At 35.5% G+C, this 18,896-nt stretch overlaps 15 protein-coding genes and 2 pseudogenes across 17 annotated transcripts, besides 4 other annotated features; 12 read left to right on the top strand and 5 right to left on the bottom strand.

Moving 5' to 3' along the window:
• Positions 1-17,617: part of a mobile genetic element that runs on past the window's edge.
• On the top strand, positions 262-888 carry TVAGG3_0615880 (uncharacterized protein; the record flags this gene model as incomplete). The annotated part of the gene is made up of 1 exon (XM_051240185.1): positions 262-888. A coding segment is annotated over one exon (627 nt), but the record flags the coding sequence as incomplete, so codon positions are not given.
• Positions 1,168-1,819, top strand: TVAGG3_0615870 (annotated as a pseudogene). Its single transcript has one exon. A coding segment is annotated over exon 1 (652 nt).
• On the top strand, positions 2,454-2,729 carry TVAGG3_0615860 (protein of unknown function, DUF4106 family; the record flags this gene model as incomplete). The annotated part of the gene is made up of 1 exon (XM_051240184.1): positions 2,454-2,729. The coding sequence occupies one exon, from the start codon at positions 2,454-2,456 to the stop codon at positions 2,727-2,729; it is 276 nt and encodes a 91-aa protein (XP_051086771.1).
• Positions 3,845-5,029, top strand: TVAGG3_0615850 (uncharacterized protein; the record flags this gene model as incomplete). The annotated part of the gene is made up of 1 exon (XM_051240183.1): positions 3,845-5,029. The coding sequence occupies one exon, from the start codon at positions 3,845-3,847 to the stop codon at positions 5,027-5,029; it is 1,185 nt and encodes a 394-aa protein (XP_051086770.1).
• Positions 5,068-5,412, top strand: TVAGG3_0615840 (uncharacterized protein; the record flags this gene model as incomplete). The annotated part of the gene is made up of 1 exon (XM_051240182.1): positions 5,068-5,412. One exon carries the CDS (start codon positions 5,068-5,070, stop codon positions 5,410-5,412), a length of 345 nt encoding a protein of 114 aa, XP_051086769.1.
• Positions 5,462-5,880, top strand: TVAGG3_0615830 (protein of unknown function, DUF4108 family; the record flags this gene model as incomplete). Its single annotated transcript, XM_051240181.1, has 1 exon — positions 5,462-5,880. A coding segment is annotated over one exon (419 nt), but the record flags the coding sequence as incomplete, so codon positions are not given.
• TVAGG3_0615820 (uncharacterized protein) lies at positions 5,930-6,343 on the bottom strand (the record flags this gene model as incomplete). Its single annotated transcript, XM_051240180.1, has 1 exon — positions 5,930-6,343. One exon carries the CDS (start codon positions 6,341-6,343, stop codon positions 5,930-5,932), a length of 414 nt encoding a protein of 137 aa, XP_051086767.1.
• TVAGG3_0615810 (protein of unknown function, DUF4106 family) lies at positions 6,380-7,255 on the top strand (the record flags this gene model as incomplete). Its single annotated transcript, XM_051240179.1, has 1 exon — positions 6,380-7,255. The coding sequence occupies one exon, from the start codon at positions 6,380-6,382 to the stop codon at positions 7,253-7,255; it is 876 nt and encodes a 291-aa protein (XP_051086766.1).
• On the bottom strand, positions 8,646-9,671 carry TVAGG3_0615800 (organellar and viral DNA polymerase type B; the record flags this gene model as incomplete). The annotated part of the gene is made up of 1 exon (XM_051240178.1): positions 8,646-9,671. The coding sequence occupies one exon, from the start codon at positions 9,669-9,671 to the stop codon at positions 8,646-8,648; it is 1,026 nt and encodes a 341-aa protein (XP_051086765.1).
• Positions 9,908-10,108, top strand: TVAGG3_0615790 (uncharacterized protein; the record flags this gene model as incomplete). Its single annotated transcript, XM_051240177.1, has 1 exon — positions 9,908-10,108. One exon carries the CDS (start codon positions 9,908-9,910, stop codon positions 10,106-10,108), a length of 201 nt encoding a protein of 66 aa, XP_051086764.1.
• Positions 10,138-10,734, bottom strand: TVAGG3_0615780 (uncharacterized protein; the record flags this gene model as incomplete). The annotated part of the gene is made up of 1 exon (XM_051240176.1): positions 10,138-10,734. The coding sequence occupies one exon, from the start codon at positions 10,732-10,734 to the stop codon at positions 10,138-10,140; it is 597 nt and encodes a 198-aa protein (XP_051086763.1).
• TVAGG3_0615770 (uncharacterized protein) lies at positions 10,982-11,356 on the top strand (the record flags this gene model as incomplete). The annotated part of the gene is made up of 1 exon (XM_051240175.1): positions 10,982-11,356. The coding sequence occupies one exon, from the start codon at positions 10,982-10,984 to the stop codon at positions 11,354-11,356; it is 375 nt and encodes a 124-aa protein (XP_051086762.1).
• TVAGG3_0615760 (uncharacterized protein) lies at positions 11,398-11,860 on the top strand (the record flags this gene model as incomplete). Its single annotated transcript, XM_051240174.1, has 1 exon — positions 11,398-11,860. A coding segment is annotated over one exon (463 nt), but the record flags the coding sequence as incomplete, so codon positions are not given.
• On the top strand, positions 12,153-12,701 carry TVAGG3_0615750 (HNH endonuclease family; the record flags this gene model as incomplete). Its single annotated transcript, XM_051240173.1, has 1 exon — positions 12,153-12,701. One exon carries the CDS (start codon positions 12,153-12,155, stop codon positions 12,699-12,701), a length of 549 nt encoding a protein of 182 aa, XP_051086760.1.
• On the bottom strand, positions 12,789-13,010 carry TVAGG3_0615740 (uncharacterized protein; the record flags this gene model as incomplete). Its single annotated transcript, XM_051240172.1, has 1 exon — positions 12,789-13,010. The coding sequence occupies one exon, from the start codon at positions 13,008-13,010 to the stop codon at positions 12,789-12,791; it is 222 nt and encodes a 73-aa protein (XP_051086759.1).
• On the bottom strand, positions 14,618-16,542 carry TVAGG3_0615730 (annotated as a pseudogene). The gene has a single exon. A coding segment is annotated over exon 1 (1,925 nt).
• TVAGG3_0615720 (uncharacterized protein) lies at positions 17,112-17,519 on the top strand (the record flags this gene model as incomplete). The annotated part of the gene is made up of 1 exon (XM_051240171.1): positions 17,112-17,519. The coding sequence occupies one exon, from the start codon at positions 17,112-17,114 to the stop codon at positions 17,517-17,519; it is 408 nt and encodes a 135-aa protein (XP_051086758.1).
• Positions 17,618-18,896: part of a mobile genetic element that runs on past the window's edge.
• Positions 17,654-18,663: a mobile genetic element.
• Positions 18,664-18,763: a mobile genetic element.

Genomic DNA, 18,896 nt, shown 5'->3' with positions numbered 1-18,896 from the left:
AGATGCAACAACTTGAAGCAGAGGGCAAGTTACCAAAAGCGACACCAAAGAAGAAGAGTAGAACAAAGTGAAAATAGTGAAGAAGTAACTTCATCTAGTGAAAGTAGTGGCAATGAAGGAAAAAGAAGAGTTAAAAACTCAGTCAGGAAGAAAGTAAAGCTTGGTCCGAAACAATTATGACAAATAAATCCAACTATTCTATATTTTTACCCATATGAAATGTACGCCGCTCAGAATATAACGCCAACAGTTTTGGATGCCATGAACGGAAATGTTTCCGAATGGTATAACGAATGCGACAATGCCATTAGAAGGTCAGAAATAGTTCCTGGAACTTACGAATATACAACTGCTGTTTCTTATGGAAACGTAGGTGAGTTTGGAGAAGGTTCTTCAACAACAGTAGATATTGCTTGCGACAGGTTTCATATTATTTCTATTGACAACTCATTCTTATACGTGGAACAAGACATTGAAATAAAACCTTCTGCCAAGTTGTCTGACAAGAAAGGTTGCAATGGAATTTTCTATGTCGGATACCAATATGCTCCAGAAGTTTTTATGGGATATAAGATATATTCTAACTCTGACTTAGTTCAAACAGTAACATGGGCAAACTATGAATGGTTCGCTTTGAGAAACTCAGTACAACCACAAGCTAGAGAACAAACAGACCAGTATGCAAATATTGAGAAAATAAGAAGACTTGACCCTAACGTTCCAGGAGTTTATGTTAACCTTTCTGGACAAACTGCAGCAGCAGTAACCAAAGTAAAACTGAAACTTAGAGTTCCTTTGTCATCTTTCCTCATCTTCAGGTTTTTAAGATACTTGCCAAACTGGGCAGGAAAAATTTCTATTGAACTTACTCCAAGCAAAAATAACTTAGTCATTGCACCAACACAAGACCCATTCACTCTTACAGATACAGCTGGTGGAGCCAAGTTCTGTGACTTTTGCAAAGACAAAGTTGACTTAGACTTTGGTTTCTCAAACTTCAACAATGAAGTAAACTATTATTTCAATGCTGCTGGAACTGCTTGGGACCCAGTTAAGTTCACATGCGAAAAATTTGAATGCAAGAGAATAGAAAGCAGACTTGCAGTCTATATGTTGGACCCAGATATTTCAAATGCTTTAGCTGCCAAATATATTGCAGTTCCACTTATGTTCCCTATACACCAAATATCTGTCAAAGACTTTGCAGGTGAAGTTGGAAACCAAAGTGCTGACCCAGGTGCAAGAACAGATATTGCTTTAACAACTGCAATGAAACATGCAGATACTATGTTTGTACTGTTCAGACGAACTATAAATGACTATTCTTGTTTCTACAACCCCGGTATTAAATATCATATAAACATAGATGGCAAATATTATCCAAGAGAAGAATATTCTACAGTTGAGGATATGAGGTCATACAACTTGACATTAGATGCTATGAACTTTAACAACAACTTCACAACAACCATTAACCCTGAAATGCAAAGTTCTATTATGCCATATGTGAAAGTATGGACTCATACAGGAGGTCAAAAAACTCAATATACAAATGGAGACCGTTCAAACTTTTGGCTTGGCATTCCATTTGCTGACTCAGAAGACTTTATGGGTGGTATTTCAACTGTTGGTACTGTACAAATACAATATACTGGTGACAGAGACGGTCCAGATGAACTGAGAGCAAAGAAGTTTACAAAACAATAGCACTTTTCACGGAAGATGCTCTTTGAAGATTCGTTCGATGAAACCTGCTGGGGCTCCTCAGATTGGCATAACGACAGCTTCCATCGAGCAGATTTTGGCAGCAGGTCAGTAAGTTGTTCTTGAACTGACTTCTCTCCGTCAAATATTGACAGTACGCCAGTTTTGACATAATATTGTATTATAACTTTCCTTTAGAAATATCTGTAAGTTTTGAAGTTATATTTTTGTCTGCTTCAAGAACTTTCACCATTTCAGTTATACCAACTTTCTTTGCTTTATGAAAATATTTTGGTTCAGCAAAGACTGCTATTCTATAACATTTACCATTGTTTGTATAAAGAACTATTCTGTCAATGTATTTGTATTGTTTGTGTGTGTAAACTTTGTTCTGCTTCAATTCGAAGAGATACTCGAATACGTCCATCTTTTTATTCTAAGTAAAATGTCATTTCCGAAAAATAGAAGCGTAAGTGTTTCAAAAGGTTTAATGGCGGTGGCAGATGTGAAGTTAAATTCACCAACTCAAACAAACAGTCAAAGTGTTATTGTCAATGTCAAAGACAGAGATGTTGAAGTGGGGAAACCATACGAGGACGAAGATGGTATAACAATTGTTCCTGTAAAGAACAACAACATATCCTGAAGTTAGCAGAGACTTAAGTTCTGTTGCAGATATTCGAAATGACTACCAACAACTTAAAGACAAACTTCAAACTCAGGAGAAGATTTGTCAAGCTTTAAGTATAATGTTAAACTTGGTCGAACACAACCCTGTAAAAGTGAACTCATATGTCATTGCACCTCATGAAGTTTTGAAAGAACTATTGAAACTTTTGACAGAGGCAGACGATATAAACATCAAAGAAATAGAACCCGACATTAGTTGCTGTGGTGTTTCATATAATGTCATTGACAAGATATACGTTATGAAAGGAGGTGAAACGTTGAACTTAAAGTATAGTTTCCCAGACGTCATAAAAATATTTGACGACCACAACATTTCATTAAAATTTATTTGCTAAGTAAAAATGTCAAAACTTCTTGAAAGATGTTTGAAGAAAAAAATATAGACTTTATTTCATGTAAAGGACTTTACACACTTTTGAACGATATGAAAGACCCTGTTTTGTTTGTTCGTGTAGACAAAGGAAAGTTCTATGTCTTTACAAAATATTTGAACTTCTTAGACAGAGAACTTCAAGAAACGCCATGTGAAAGTTTAGATGAAGTTCTTCTCCACTTTCAGAAAAACTTTTAAATATATATAAATGGCAGAAGATATAATGGTTTATACTATTACGACTAAAAACCCTGAGTCATATAATTCTATAACAACAAACTTACAAAGTCCTCAAGGACGATATTGTAAACTAACCTTAAACACAATGACGACTAAAGCCTGTTTTGCTCTTTTGACACCAGAAGACTTTATTGTTGTGAATGGTAAAAAATACTCCTTTGAAGATACTTACTCAGATATACCACCAACAGGTTTTGTTGACTTATTTAATACTTTAAGTACGGGTGTAACATGTGCTGCAACTAGAGCAGGTTTCATTATGTTTGGATGTCGACTGAGTTTACTATAAACGATATGAGCTATAATACAAAACTTATTTCTGGTTTTTACTACCAACAGTTTCCTATAACAGGAAAATGTGTCATACAAGGAATGTCTATTCCATTGACATTAAGCACACCAATCTTATATATTGTTTCAAACTTAGGTTCAAAGTGTTATTCGAATGTCGACAGAAACTATTATGACCAAAAGATACTTATGCGTATAAACAATACTTTCTCTGCTGGTTTGCCTATTGTTCATTCGAATGCAGAATTTTCAACCTTAGTGAACTCAAACACATTGGCAAGTATAACGTTGACATTAGTTGACGCAAACTTTGTTCCTGTAAAATTTTATGTATTTGTCAATGACGGCAGAAAGTTTCGAATTGGAAGATGCAACTGGTGAAAGTATTGTATTACAAGAACAACTTCAACAACAAATAGCTCAAGAACAACAAATGCAACAAATGCAACAACAAAGTCAAGAATAAAAAAAAATATTTTTTTTTTTTTTATAAAAATGTACAGAATAGATGTTTCAGATTTTTATGACTTCCAAGCATTCAGAAATATGTGTCCATTTCGAGACTATAACAAAGCAGTCGAGAATTTGAAACGTTTAGTCATTTATGTCGACTCTGCCCCAGAATGTTATGTTATGAAAGAATGGGATGTAGTCTTTAACAAACCTAAAGCGACAATAGTTTCAGAACAAGAATGTAGACAGAAACTTAAGAAAATAAAAGTTGTACAAGTTGGAATGAAGATGTTAGATGCTTGGGATATCTTATTGTCAAAGTTAGAAGATTTTTCAGTTCGAGGTATAAAGTTCTATACACCTTCTCCAAACTTCTATTCTATCTTCACTGGATATAAATATGAACAAGTAGAATGGAAAGAAAATATTATAGAAGCTTGGTTAGACCATGTCAAAGAAATTATATGCAATGGAAACGAAAGAGTCTATGAGTATATCTTATGTTGGTTTGCAAATATCTTACAACATCCAAGTGCTAAAAATGAAACTGCTCTCATTATAATTGGAAAACAAGGAACTGGTAAGAACACATTCTTTACAGATATTTTGTGCAAACTGTTAGAGGGCTATTCGAACCCGAATATGACAAACTTAGAAAACATCTGTGGTAAATTTAACTCCTCAATAGAGAATATGAAACTTATAGTTTGCAATGAACTTCAAAGTATAGATACAACAAAAGTTTTGAACTCAGATGCTTTGAAGAGTCTTATAACAGACAAAGTTGGAGTTGTTGAAAGAAAATATAAAGACCAAAGAGTTTGTGAAAATGTTGCAAACTTCATTATGGTTTCAAACAATGCTGTTCCGATGAAGTTAGAAAGTTCTGACAGAAGATATGTAGTTGTCAGAACGTCAGATTCTCATATGCAAGATACAGAATATTTTGACGACTTAGCAGAAACTTTGACATCTGACTTTTACAACCACTTGTTCTCATATTTTATGACATTAGATATTTCTAAGTTCAATCCAAGACAAATTCCACATACAGAAGAGAGACAAACATTGTTAGAAGCAAACAAGAGTGTATATGAACTGTTCATAGATGAAACTGACTTTGTGTCATTAGATGAAAGGTCATTGTACGATTCGTATAAACAATATTGTCAAGAATATGGTTATATGACAGCGTCTAAACGAACATTCTTGGCAAATGTCAAAAGTCTTTTAGACGTACAGAAAGGTGTATATACAAAGAAAAATTTTTCTGAGTAAATTTTATAAAAAAAATATTTTTTTATCCGATAGAAAAGATGACAGAAAAATTAACTTTTTACATAGCGCCAGACCCTTCTTGCCCACATCTTTTTAAGCCACAATATATAGACATAGAACTAAATAGAGAAAGCGAAATTCTACAAACAGAAGAAAGCGAAATTCTACAAACAGAAGAAACATATAGAGACCTAGATAACGAAAATGGATATGCGCTATTCTGGTTAGATTGTCCTTATGAAATGTATGAAAAAAAGGCTTTATATGAAGAATATAGAAAATATTGTCATGAAAACGATATAAGACCAAGCTCTAGAGAAAAATTCTATGCTGGTATAAAACATCTTTTCGAAGTTCGGAATGGCAAATATATAAAGAAATAATTTTTATGAGTAAATTTTAAAAAAAATATTTTTTTATCCGATAGAAAAGATGACGAAATATATTTCAGTAAACAAGTACATGTCAGGACTTAAAGAAGAACTAGACCCATTCACATATTTGAATGTTTACTTCTACCATTTTGAAAAGTCTTCATTCAGCAAAGTTTGGAACATCGAACCAGTTAAGTTTGCTATTGTGACTAAAAATGGTGCGAAATTTGAAGACTTAGACATAGAAGGTTTGTTAGCAGTCAAAGAAAGTTTTGACAGAAGGTTTTCAAACCTTAAAGAAGGCAAAGCATACAAACTTGTTATACCTTATGAACCAAAGAAAGCAGACGACTATGAATATTATGAGTCTAAAGTTGTAGAAGTTCAAGGTAAATTGGGTAAAAAGATTTTGAGTCTAAGCCAGTGTTTACTCCTAAAGAGGAAGAGAACATTGACATTGACCCAGAAATGTTCTAAAATAAAATTTTATTTTTACATGTCAAATTTCTTTTTCTCTGGAACTGGTTCAGGTTCTTTCTTCTCTTCTTCTTTTTTCTCTTTCTTTTCTTTCTTCTTCTTCTGGTGGTGAGACGTCAAATTTCTCAGAACCATATTTATGTAAAAGTTCTTTGTCCTTTAATAGCTCATCTATTCTGTTTTCTATTTCATCTTCAAGAACAGCGCATGTGTCTTCTTTGCATTCTAAGAACTTTTGTTGGACTTCATCTTTCCAATCGGCGTCATCTCTGTCAACAAGTCTGTCATTGACAAATTTTAAGACTGCTCTTTGTAATGTTTTATGGTTCTTGTCATATTCCCAGAAACAGAACTTTAGAACAAATTCACCTTTCTTGTTTACACTATGTAAGATTTTATGGTCGACAGATGTTTTGCTGTCGAAAAGTTTGTCTCGAATATAGATAGCGAAATCGCTAGACATTTTCTAAAAGATAAAAATTTTAATTTTTCTAAAAATATGTTAGAAAAAAAGTTTGCTGACATTGACAAGAAATTTGAGAATGTTTTGAAGAAGAACAAGGTGAAGTTAGAAAATGCTCAGATAAAACCTATACATGACAAGTTCTTATTTGCTCAGAATGGTATAACAGGTCTAATTGCACCACCTGGGTCGGGTAAGACTTTCACTTATCTTAAAATGGCTGCACAACAACAAGAACTAGATGAGAAGAACCCATTCTATGAGTTAGTTGTTATTTGTAGTACTTCTGGTCAATTTGACCAAACCGTCAATTCGTTCAAAGATATTATAAAGAAGTCTAAGTTAGTATGTATAAAAGACTCTGAGTTGTTAGATTGGATAAAGAAGTACCAAAGAAGAGTTTTGAAGTACAATGCTATAAATGAGTATATAAATTCTAAGTTTAAAGACCCAAATGAGGAAATGCAGAGAATATTAGAGAAGAAACACTTCAGAAACAAACAGAAAGAGATAGAATACATTTCGAAGAAATTGCAATCTTACGATTGGAAGACTTACCCTCATAGATGTCTTCTTATCTTAGATGACTTTGCTTCTCATCCTTTGTTAAAGAACAGAGAACAAGATATGTGTCGAATTCTCAAGAAGCTCAGACACTTTAACATTTCAGTTGTCATTTGTGTACAGACAGCAAAGAGTTTAAGTAAGGATGTAAAGAGAATACTTACTGACATTGTACTTTTCCCCGGATTGTCCGAAGACGATTTCATGGAACTTATGAAAGAGTCCATGGCAGGTAAGTTTGACAGACATGAACTATGGGAGAAGTACAAAGTCATACAAGACCCTCATACTTCTTTCAGAATTCATATCTACGCAAACAAAGTTCAAATTGTAAAAAGTCAAGCTTGAAAAATAAATGGTTCATCTACCCTACTTGTTTGAAGTTGTCAAAATACTCTGTTATTTTTCACTGTTTTCATAGAGTTTTAGGCGACTACGTTTTTTTACGTACTCGCTGTTCTTCACTGTTTTCATAGAGTTTTGGCGACCCAGAAAAAAGTCGGTCTCGCTGTTCTTCATGATTTTCATAGAGTTTTGGCGACTGGGGTTTCTTACCTACTCGCTGTTCTTCACTGTTTTCATACGGAATCTCTTCTCTCGGTTTTCCGAGGGAAGCAAGCATATGAGGAAATTCATGATTTTTGTGCTGAATTCAATAAAAATAATGTTTAGGTGAAGAGGTGAGATCTCACCTGTTTTTTCACCTAATTTTTCACCTCTCTTTTTCACAACCGTTTTACATGGTAAACGCTATTTTTACATTATGACACGAAGTGAAGGTTTGCACTTCGTCAAAAATTAGCGTTATTTTTACATTATGACACGAAGTGAAGGTTTGCACTTCGTCAAATTTTATAAAAAATTAGCGTTTATTTTTTACATTATGACACGAAGTGAAGGTTTGCACTTCGTCAAAAATTAGCGTTATTTTTACATTATGACACGAAGTGAAGGTTTGCACTTCGTCAAATTTTATAAAAAATTAGCGTTATTTTTACATTATGACACGAAGTGAAGGTTTGCACTTCGTCAAAAATTAGCGTTATTTTTACATTATGACACGAGTGAAGGTTTGCACTTCGTCAAATTTTATAAAAATTAGCGTTATTTTTACATTATGACACGAAGTGAAGGTTTTGCACTTCGTCAAAAATTAGCGTTATTTTACATTATGACACGAAGTGAAGGTTTTGCACTTCGTCAAATTTTATAAAAAATTAGCGTTATTTTTACATTATGACACGAAGTGAAGGTTTTGCACTTCGTCAAAAAATTAGCGTTATTTTTACATTATGACACGAAGTGAAGGTTTTGCACTTCGTCAAATTTTATAAAAATTAGCGTTATTTTTACATTATGACACGAGTGAAGGTTGCACTTCGTCAAATTTTAGCGTTATTTTTTCTATCTTTCACAAAAGACCAAAAATAAACGCTTTACATGTATTTTTCAGCAACTTCGTCAATAATTTTATAGCTTTATCTATCTCATCTACTTCAAACGTTTCTTTACCTTTTATGGGAGACCAAATATTTCTCAACTTTTCAAGTAGTTCTGTTTTCTGCAGCTCTCATATCATTAGCAAACACAACCTTGACTCTATTGACTGTACTGTCATATCTTTGAGTTATATTATATGTTCTTCCTATCTTATATCTCTTTGTATTGAAGTCCTTCGGTTTCTGAACGATGTAAAGTAAGCCTTCACTGCAACGTTCCGTATCGAATGAACCATATGTTATGAAGTTATATCCAACAACTGGTCTAACCATAACAAAACTATTGGTATAAGACTTTTGTCGATGAGATATGCTGCAGTTCCATAGAATTTTACCGATATCATAAGCTCAGGATTTCTTGTCAAAATTTTCTGAGTTGAAGCATTTCTAACCCAGTGGTTTGTTTTCTTTCCAGATGGAGATATAATGTCTGACAAAAAATATTTGTTGTATTTCTTTGAGTATCTTACGTTTAAATCACCTATTCTAACCAATTTGGTGTCATTGTCTATCTTTCTAACTGTTTCAAACTCAATGTTTGACATATCTGTCTTTAAGTCTGCATAGTCGTTTCTCATACGTTCTATCTCTTTGACGGAGTAGTTATATTTCCTCATTGCTGCTTTACATTTAGAACATTGCGGGTTCATTTTTGCGTTATATTCTGAAATAAAACCAGCTAAAACAACTAAAGCGTCAATTGCTCTCTTCATCTCAAACATAGCGGGTCTTATTTGTTTGTTCCATACTTTACCTCTTCTATCTTTATCTCTTATCTGCCATACACATTCAGCAACTAACGAAACAAAGTTGTCGTAGGTCTTAAATTCTTCAGATTTATATATGTCAGAAACATTCTTATATACTATGTCGCAATCTTTGTCCATAACCTTATGGTTGCAATGAAATCCTAGAAACTCATAGTTTACCTTTCGTATGAACTTCTTTATTTCTACTGAGTCAGTTGCTTTGACTTCAATTTCGTCGAATTCAGGAATAGTGAGTTTTTGTTGTTGGATTTCAGGCAATTTGGGTAAATGGTCGATGAGGTCCTGCATTTCATAAAGATATTCTTCATTTTCTTCATCTTTCGCACTACAGTCTAAATTACTTGTTAAAAGTTCTTGCTTTATCTTCTGGATTTCTGTTTCAAAAGTATATGAAGAAGGAATGAAGCTTTTCATCTCTACTAACATAGATGTTGGATTCATGACTAACGAGTTTGGTGCTGTTGTTTGAAGTGTTGTTGTGCCGATTGTTGACATTTTTATTTTTTTATACAAAATAAAAAAAATAAAAAAAATAAAACTAACTTTATTTTTTATTTCGGGAAAATTCATGAAAATTCAAGAGGGTGAAAAAACAGGTGAAAAAACAGGTGAGATCTCACTTCTTCACCTAAACTTTATTTTTGGGTCCTTTACACTCATTACGAAGAAGTCTTGACAAACAAAGGGTAAAATAAGACTAAAAACTTAACGTTTAAAAAGTGACATTTTTAATGAGCTCCGAGTCACCGAGAAAACTTGGTCAGATGTTAGCAGCTTACTTCCCTGAGGAGGATGGAAGCGTTACATACGTAAGGTTCAAAAACAACGAACCTGGAATTGCGTACAAAATTCGCAATTACATGACCATGGAAGAGTACGAAAGGTTCCTACAAGAGAAACCAGCTCTAAACAACTCAGAAAAGAAAGAATAAAAAGTTTAACTCGTAATTGTTTATTTTTTTTACTTGTATGGGCAAGCTGCAAGAATGAAGTCGACTATCTCAGTCTTTGTTTTGACGAGCTGGACGGCTCTTGCGAGTACGTCTGTTTTGCTGTCTCCAGCCGGTGTTTGACCTTCGTAATTGCGCATGTTCTTGAGAGCTCCAACTGTAAATGGTTGTAGGATGAAGAGTCTCTCAGACTGCTTGAGGTAGTCTTCACGGTCACGAACTGAATCTGTGGTACGAGTCGAATCGGTCGATTTGAGGGAAGAGACTGAAAGCCTGTCGTCTTCCATAGGGGCTGTGGCATAATCTTTGCGTAAACGGTTCAGACCTTCTTCGAACTCTTGGTCTCTCTTCGATTTGGATTGAGATTGGAATTGCTGGGGTGGAGCTTGCTGGAACATCCAAGGGTTGGGGAAGTAAGGCATAGGCTGAGGAGGAGGGTAGTTCGGGAAGCCTTGTAGTGGAAATTGGTAGTAACCTTGAGGTGGAAATTGGTAGTAATTTGGTGGAGGGACTTGCTGGAACTGAGGTTGCTGAGGAGACTGTTGTGGTTCTGCAGCTTTCGGTTCTTCTGGCTTTGGAAGGCGTTCAGGAAGAGGAACGTCAGTCATCCGTTTGTGTCCTGTCGGAAGGAAAAACTTTTCCTGTCGGAAGGAAAAACTTTTTCTGTCGGAAGGAAAAACTTTTTCTGTCGGAAGGAAAAACTTTTTCTGAAGTTCGACCAAAAAGTTCTCAATTTTCGAAAATTTGAATGGTTTACAGACGGACAACTGGAAGAGTTCTTCCTGTCGTCGGGAAAAATTTTTTCTGTCGGAAGGAAAATTTTTTCCAGTTGTCGGGAAAATATTTTCCTGTCGGATGGAAGGACTCGGAATGCCAGAAGGATTTGACGAGGCAATTTACCTAATTGAAATTAACAACTGCGTAAAAGACTACTTGCGCAAAGTCATGAAGCCCAAGGTCAAGTTCACCACTATTTCTGGAAGGTCTACACTTCAGCTCGAGACTTCGACTGGAATTCCAATTCAAATACCAGACGGGACAGCCTACGATGGCATAAAGGACGCCAAAAGAGAAGCTCTTGTTAAGTTCCTAAACAAACGTCCTTGGATAAAAATACCAAACAAGGAGAACCCCCTACCCCATATGAAATTGGCAATTCAGTCTCTCCTTCACTTCTCGGGTCAGCCGTTCTACATAACCTGTGAAGGCGACATCCAACCAGTTCAGTAAACCTTAACGTTTAGAGTAAAAACATTTTTTTCATTTTTTGAATGAAGCAAGTTAAATTCGTCCCACACCAATCTCAATGGACCGATGAAGAGTTTCAAGCCATAGTTGAAGACGTTGAGAACGACATAGACGGCGAACTTGAAGGAGCTCAAATCACAATTGCAACCAAAATTGCAGGAGTCAAGGAACAGATAGCTCCACTTAAAGCTACCAAAGCTACTCTTGACCTCATGGATAGTTACCGTTTAGATGTCAAGAGTGGAATAAGACAATTAAAATTAAAACTTCTAAACTACGAAGCTATACTCCAAAAGTTAGCAGAAATGAGAAGACTTTACCAGAGCTACTTACATGTAAGGGACTTACCTTCAAGCAGTCCGACCAAAGATGAATTTGTTGACATTGTCCCAATTTTGTCCGAAAGTCAGCTCAGATGTTTCGAACTGCTCCCAACATATCCGGAATATGAACGTTTGCCTGAACTCTTCCACAATCTCAAAAAACGTTTTTTGGTTCTCATGTTCCAAACTTTTATCGGAAGAGACAACAAACGTTCAGAAGAAGAACAAGATATTATTTTAAACTTGTTGTATGACATAACTGTCATAACAAGCTTTTTGAAGTAAAACCGCCATTCTCAAACCACTTCATTTTTTCGATGTCCGAACAAGCACCGAAGCCGAACACAATGGCAGATGTCCTTTCAAGGTTGCCAGACAAGCGCCCAATTCAAATTCAAATTGCCCAATTGAACGCTCATCTGTCAAACACCATTAAGACTCTCCAAAGTAGTCTTATGGAAGAGATAACCAATCTCAAAGTCGAAGTCCTCACGAACCAAGCTTCCAATAAGAAAGTCCTGAACGATTTCGCGGAAACCTTGCGCCAATACAACATAGAGAACCAAAACCTTGCCCGACTCATCTACCGTTTCTTCGAAGAGATAGACGCCATCTGGAAGGTACTCGGAAAGGACAGAACATGCAACACCGTACTTCGTGAACACAGAATTGCCGAAGGTATTATCAAAGAAGAGGAAGAAGAGGAAGAAGAAGAAGAGAAACACGAAGAAAAGGAAGTTTGGGCAACCCTTGTTGTCGATGACGCTTACGAAATTTCCCAACCCTACCCATACCAAATCCGCAACAAGGAGACAGGCAAGGTTCTTACCCCAGTCCTCAACAACTTGGGACACTTGAACCTTAACCTTCGGAATTACGGTTCAATTTCCATGGGAAGGCTTGTCGGTATGCAATGGGTTCCAAATCCAGACAAGAAGACGAGGGTCAGACACATTGACGGTGACAAGCTCAACAACCGTAAGGAGAACCTCGAGTGGTTCTAAGAGTAAAAAAATTTATTTTAGGGGAAACCCCAAGTAAATTTAGGTGTTTATTTGGATAAGTATGTAAATTAAGGGTAATTTGCAAAATTAGTTCCCGACCTTTGAATTGGACTCTTTCGTTATCCAGTTGCGTAGGAGGTCGTCCCAGAGGAGTTGGTAGAATTGCCAATCCAAGGACGATTTGTCCTCCCAGGCATTGAGGATGTACTGCTCGTAGAGTTTCATGACCTCTGCCTTGCACCAGACATCCTCTCCCTTGGAACGTAAGGCTTCTTCGAAGTGCTCGAATGCGATTGGCTGCTTGACCATCCGAAATGACACTTTTTGTCCGTTTGGTCAATGTTCGTGTCTCGTGCCATAGTCGACGAAAATACAGACAAACAGGTTATATATGAGTTTGAGACCAAGAATGGTGTAACTCGACCTGTCCGATTCAAAGACTCCGAGGGCGACCATGAAATTAAACGGAAATTAGCTAGGAAGGAATATAAAAATTTTTATTTCATGCAATGTTTTATTTCTGTGCCGTCTTCAAGTATGCCCCAATACTTACGCTTGGAGAGGACATGAACTTCGGTGAAAATTTTGTCCAATTTGAATCGACCCATCTTTTCACCGACCATGCCCATTTCAATGAGTTTTTGTACCCTTCTTCGTTCGTCATGAGTGCGTCAATGTTCTCATAGTAAACCTTCACTTTGGATTTGACTTCGGAGAAGAATTTGTTGTAGTTGTCAAGGACTGCCTTTGCGAACTGAGGGTAAGACCAATGTTCGACAATAGGTTTAATGTGGTTACTAAGCCACTTTGACCTTGAGTGAATTCGTACTTCAAAACAAAAGGAGAAAACCTTTCAACAAAGTTGTCGACCTTCTCATAATGTTTACTCTTCATCTCTTGAGGTTTCTTAATGGAATATCCCCATGTCGAATTCATAAGCAATTTGAGTGTCATTGCAAGTTTGGGGTTTGAAGCTTTCCTAATATCATACAGTTGTTGTATGACTTTTCCAACTGTATAGTTCCTTCCAGGGAACTCACCATCTTCGTTTGGAATTCCAGTCGGAATATATTGGACAAACCTCATGTATGCAGCGTTAAGGTCGACATAGTATATCTTTTCATCTGAGTCGAACTTGTCGCAACCAATTGGTCTAGTTCGTGGAAATTCAACTGAGTCTCTTATCTTCTGAGAAACTTCTCCTGTTATCTCATAAACATCGTCGAAGCAACCTGTTTCATATAAAACCTTCTGACCTAACTCAGATGCTCTCCAATACAATTTGACGTCAATTGGATGTCTCAATGGAAGTTTGTTTATAGCATCTTGAAGTTCTTGCAACCTCATTGGAAGTTCTTCTGGTTCAGGTTGGTATCCGAACAATCCAACTCCTTGTGGAATTGTGTACTTCTTTTGTACTAGAACTTTGTCTGGAACAACTTTTGGTCTTGCTAACAGTGAAAAGTTTGTTTCGTCTTTTGGTACAAAAGTTTCTGTCAGCTTGTCATCTGGAATTGGTTCCAACAAACCTTTCTCGAAAAGAATGTTTACAGCTCTGACAATGTTGCACTTACTTTTACCAAAGAATGGGTTTGTAAGACTTTCGTTCAACATGAAGTGGTTGTGGACAATTGCAATCTTCAACCATGGTAAATTGAACTCAACAACATAGTCGTCATGTGAAGAACCTTTAGCTGTAGGTATGTTGACTCGGATATTGACATTTGCCAACGGTGCAATTTTTGCCAATTGACCTCTGAGAATGTACCTTGTCTTCACACATGACTCAAGATACTTCATCTTCTCTTCTGTAACAAGACCAGAGTTCCTGAGACATGTAAGAATACAAGGTTCGTTGACAATTGTTTCAATTGAATTGTAAATTCCATACCTTGTCAAGTCAATGTCAGACTTATTTATGAACGGAAGTATCCAGCATGTTGTCTGACTGCTTGAGGGTTAGGTTGGTACCATTCGAACTTGACACTTGCAATTCCTTCAATTGCATTCAAAATGTCTGAGTCGGAGTCAACCATTTGTTCTCTCTTTGTAGTCTTGAAAGCGTCAAGAAGCATTGCAGCTGTTGTGACATTGCCATGTGCATAGTAAATGTGACCATCCAAATCTGTTATGGTCAATCTGAGATTGTGTCCTTTCTTATTTCCGTCTTGAATTGCAGCAAGTACTCCCATGAAGCCTTCTTTGTTCTTTCCTTCGTCAAAGTTTACTGTAAAGGTTCGACCAGATGTAATTTGACTTCTAACTTCACGTACTTCTCATATGCATATCTTGTTCTTTCCATGGGAGCATGACCATCCTCTGCACTACCTTTTTTCCTTCTCAAAGGATGCAATTGTTCGTCATGTTTCCAGTAAATCTGGCAAAGCCGTCGTGTCCTTCAACTTGAGGTTCACTAACATCGAAAGGCATGTCCATAAGACGTTCTTCTTCTAACCTCTCTAGTCTGTTTGGATAATTTGCACGTGCTGTTTCCAAATCCATTTCGTAGCGAAGACCAGACAATTTGTCATAGACTTTTATGGGTCTTCCCTTCCTATATTTAAACTTCTTCGAAACTCTCCAACCATATCTTTGCAACTGCTTTTATTCTAGCAGATTTTCTATCCATTCTATATGGGGCATTTTTATAAAAAAAAAAAAAATATTTTTTTCTTTACTTTAACATAACCGCCTGCTGCCATAAGTCTTTGACGCCAACCCATACCAGCTAATGAAGGTTGACTTGGTTTAGTTTGGAAACTAAACTTTGGTTTTGGTTTATCTTCAGTTTTTGGTTTTTCTTCTTCTATCGTTTTTCGTCACTTTTCGGTTCCTCTGACTTTACTTCACTTGCAGGAACAGTTGTTCGTCAACATCTTCATAAATATCATATGCCATTTGTTTTTGTTTTCCTTTCAACTTTTTGTTTGTTGTAAAGTTTAGAATATTTCGACTCTAAGTCAATGAGATGTTCTATAATGAACTGTTGGTCAGTGAAGTAAACTTTTCCATCTGTTGTCTCGAAAGCTCCTTCAGACTTCAATATTTTATTTGTGAGAGTCTGTTTCTTTTTTGAGATACTAGCCGTTCCATTTTTATGAAAAGTGACTTTGTAGTTAGGGTTTGTATTTCCAGACCTGGCACTTTCTATTATTGAATTTTTCTCTTCATCTGTAAGTTCTTTGACAGGTTTTGACAATGGTTCTGAATTTTTGTTGTGTGTGTCAAATCTACCGTTTCAACTTCTTCGGTCATTTCATCTCAGTAAAAAATTTTAGTTTGGTTTGTTTTCAACTGGTTGTTGTTTTTTTTAAGTCGGTCTAAAACTTCCTGGATATAGGAAGAACTTGACAAACACGTTGTGTAACTGCTGGAAGTCGACAAATCCATCTTGAACCCATTTGTCTCAATGCTGTATTGTTCATTTCATCTCAGTAAAAAATTTACATTCCCACTTGAGGCGGTTGAGGTTGGTTATTGTTTACCCACTGTTGTGCATGGTTATATCCTCTGTTAAAGAATCTTTCACCTTGGTCCATATAGTGTCCTGCTTGGTATAGTAGTCATTTGCTTTGTTATAATAGTTTCCTGCTTGTCTTCCTACATTGTCCATCCATCCTTGAACTTTTCCTCTTGTTTCAGGATTTGGAATAAGATTTGTTGCATCTCGTGCTACATCCCAACCTTTCTGTACAGTTTGTATAATAGGTTGTGCTTTCTCTTTAAGTATACCTAATGTACTCAAAATCTTCCTTCCAACTCCAAATACACCTCTGGCTATTGTTCCCACTGCGGGCAAAAATCTGGATGCAACTCCTGCTAATGCGCCAAATAAACCCATTTCTTATAGGATAAAAAATGACGAATCCAAACAAGGACCCCTATGTTTCTAAAGCGACAAAGAAAGCACTCATGATAAAAATCTTTAGTTCAACACCAAATGCTTGGTTTATGGATATCTTGGAAAACATTCCGAGAGTTAGAACAGATGGACCACCATACTGGCTAATATTTGTCGGTCAAAACACAAGATACTGTGAAGCCATACCATTATGGTCCAAAAATATTTTAGATGTGAAAACTGCTTTGACAATATTCGTTGACAAATACCATCCAACAAAACTGACATCTGACTGTGAAAGTTCTTTCAAATCAGATGATGTAAAAAACTATCTGCGTTCAAAAAATGTAAACCAATATTTCATTGTCGACCAAAACCATTCTGCTCTTGGTGTCATTGACGGTTGTATAAAAATGTTAAGAGACTTAAACCAACCACAAGGTGGTGAAGCAAATGAAATGTCATATGACGACAAATATAGACACTTCTCCATGGCAAAGATGAGACAAGTTTTAAATATTTACAATAGCCGTAAACAAAAAGGTTTGGGAAACCACTCCCCCGAAGAAATGAAAAACAACCCTGACTTAGAGAAAGACTATATATTTAATAATTTAGTCAAAAGAGACAAACAAGAAAGAATGCCGGGCTTCAAACTTCAGAAAGGTGACAAAGTAAAAATAGAAATACCTAAACGCGACCCATATGAAAATACTATTGACTATGACAACAATGGGAACCCGACAGGTACTCACATTCGTGTTCGTAAAAATAGAAGAAAGTATACAAGAGAATATTATGAAGTTTTAGGCAAACATGGCAAAATGTACACACTGCAAGCAGAAGATAAAACTACTATTGTCAGACCTCGTTTCAAACTTGTCAAAGTTCAAGGTGGTATACTTTCAAAGACAGTTCCTAACAAATATAAGACAACTCCTGACGAATATGCTAAAGAAGTTGAAAATGACGACTAAGCATTTCTATACCATGCGTAAACTGTCATGTAAGGTGGCATGTATTCTTTACTTTGTCCCGTTGTTTGCGTATATCCTGAAACGCGATGTGTATGGTTCCTCCTCCCTCAGTGTTATTCCAGTAACAATTTATATTAGAACCTAGCTATTTTTAGGCATTATCTTGGCTACCTATTTAGGCTCGAAAAGCAAAAAAATATCAAAAATACAACTTGACTCCATTATGACCCTTTCATGGAGGTAGTTTTTATCGCGCTAGTATTTTCCCTTTGAATCTCTTTACAATTCAAATCAAATTCAAAACTCAGTAGAAGAAAGGAAGAACGACTTACTACGGTTGTAATACGAATAAATACATATATTTAATTATTTTTATTTACATAATAATTGTTTTGAAGCTCATATTCCATCAAATTTTTAAATAAAAAACATTAAAATGTTGAAAATGTTTATATATTTTAATAGGTTTTGGGCACTTTATTGAGGAATTACTACATACATAGTCGAACTGAACTTGATATTTTGAAATTTAAATTATTTATCAAATTAAAATTTAACTTGAAATTTATAATTATTTAGTCTCATATTTTGCATAATTCTAAGTAGATTTTGTAAAAAATCAAAGAAAGAAAAATTTTAACGTGCTTGTTATTTTTCTTTTTATAATAATACATATTATTATATAATTAACATATTCATAATGTTTCACCCTTGTCAAAAATATAATCCTCCTCCTCTCAAATAAACGTACATACGGGTGCCTCTTTTTTCAAATAAATTAAAATTTGAAATTTTGGGCTCAAATATTAGAGATTTATTTCAACTTCAACGATATATGTGTCTATATCAGACCTCCTTTTCTTTTTGATACTTAACATTGTCCTAAATCTTAGCCGTTAAGGCTGTTCTGAAATATTTTTTTTTTCGAAAACATTCGAAAAAAATTCTTAAATTCAAAAATCCCTTAATTCTGAGGATTTTGGAAAAAAGTTTTTACATGAACATGTGTATATTAGATGAAGTATATTGATAAGGTAAAAATCAAATTTTATTGCATATTCATCGAGAAAATAAACTAACGAAATCCCTCAAAATTGAGAGGTAATCCTCCTCCTCTCAAATAAACGTACATATGGGTGCACCCTAAGAAGCTAATATCTAGAAGTTTACATGATCCTCTTCGTGTGCACCAAAAATGCAAAAAAAATTGAATACTATACTGGCGGGCAATTTGTCGCCGCCCCGGTCGCAAAAGAAATGCATGATAAATAAAAACATTTAATCAAAGTCAATTTTTTTTTTCATATTCAATGGACTGAGTGTTAACATTAACATTTTTGCTAATTGTCGTCAAAATTAGCGTAAAGCAAAAATTAT

Source organism: Trichomonas vaginalis, chromosome III (assembly GCF_026262505.1).
Source record: "Trichomonas vaginalis G3 chromosome III, whole genome shotgun sequence".
In the NCBI taxonomy this organism is placed as follows: Eukaryota; Parabasalia; order Trichomonadida; family Trichomonadidae; genus Trichomonas; species Trichomonas vaginalis.
This window is presented reverse-complemented; position numbering and strand designations above follow the sequence as displayed.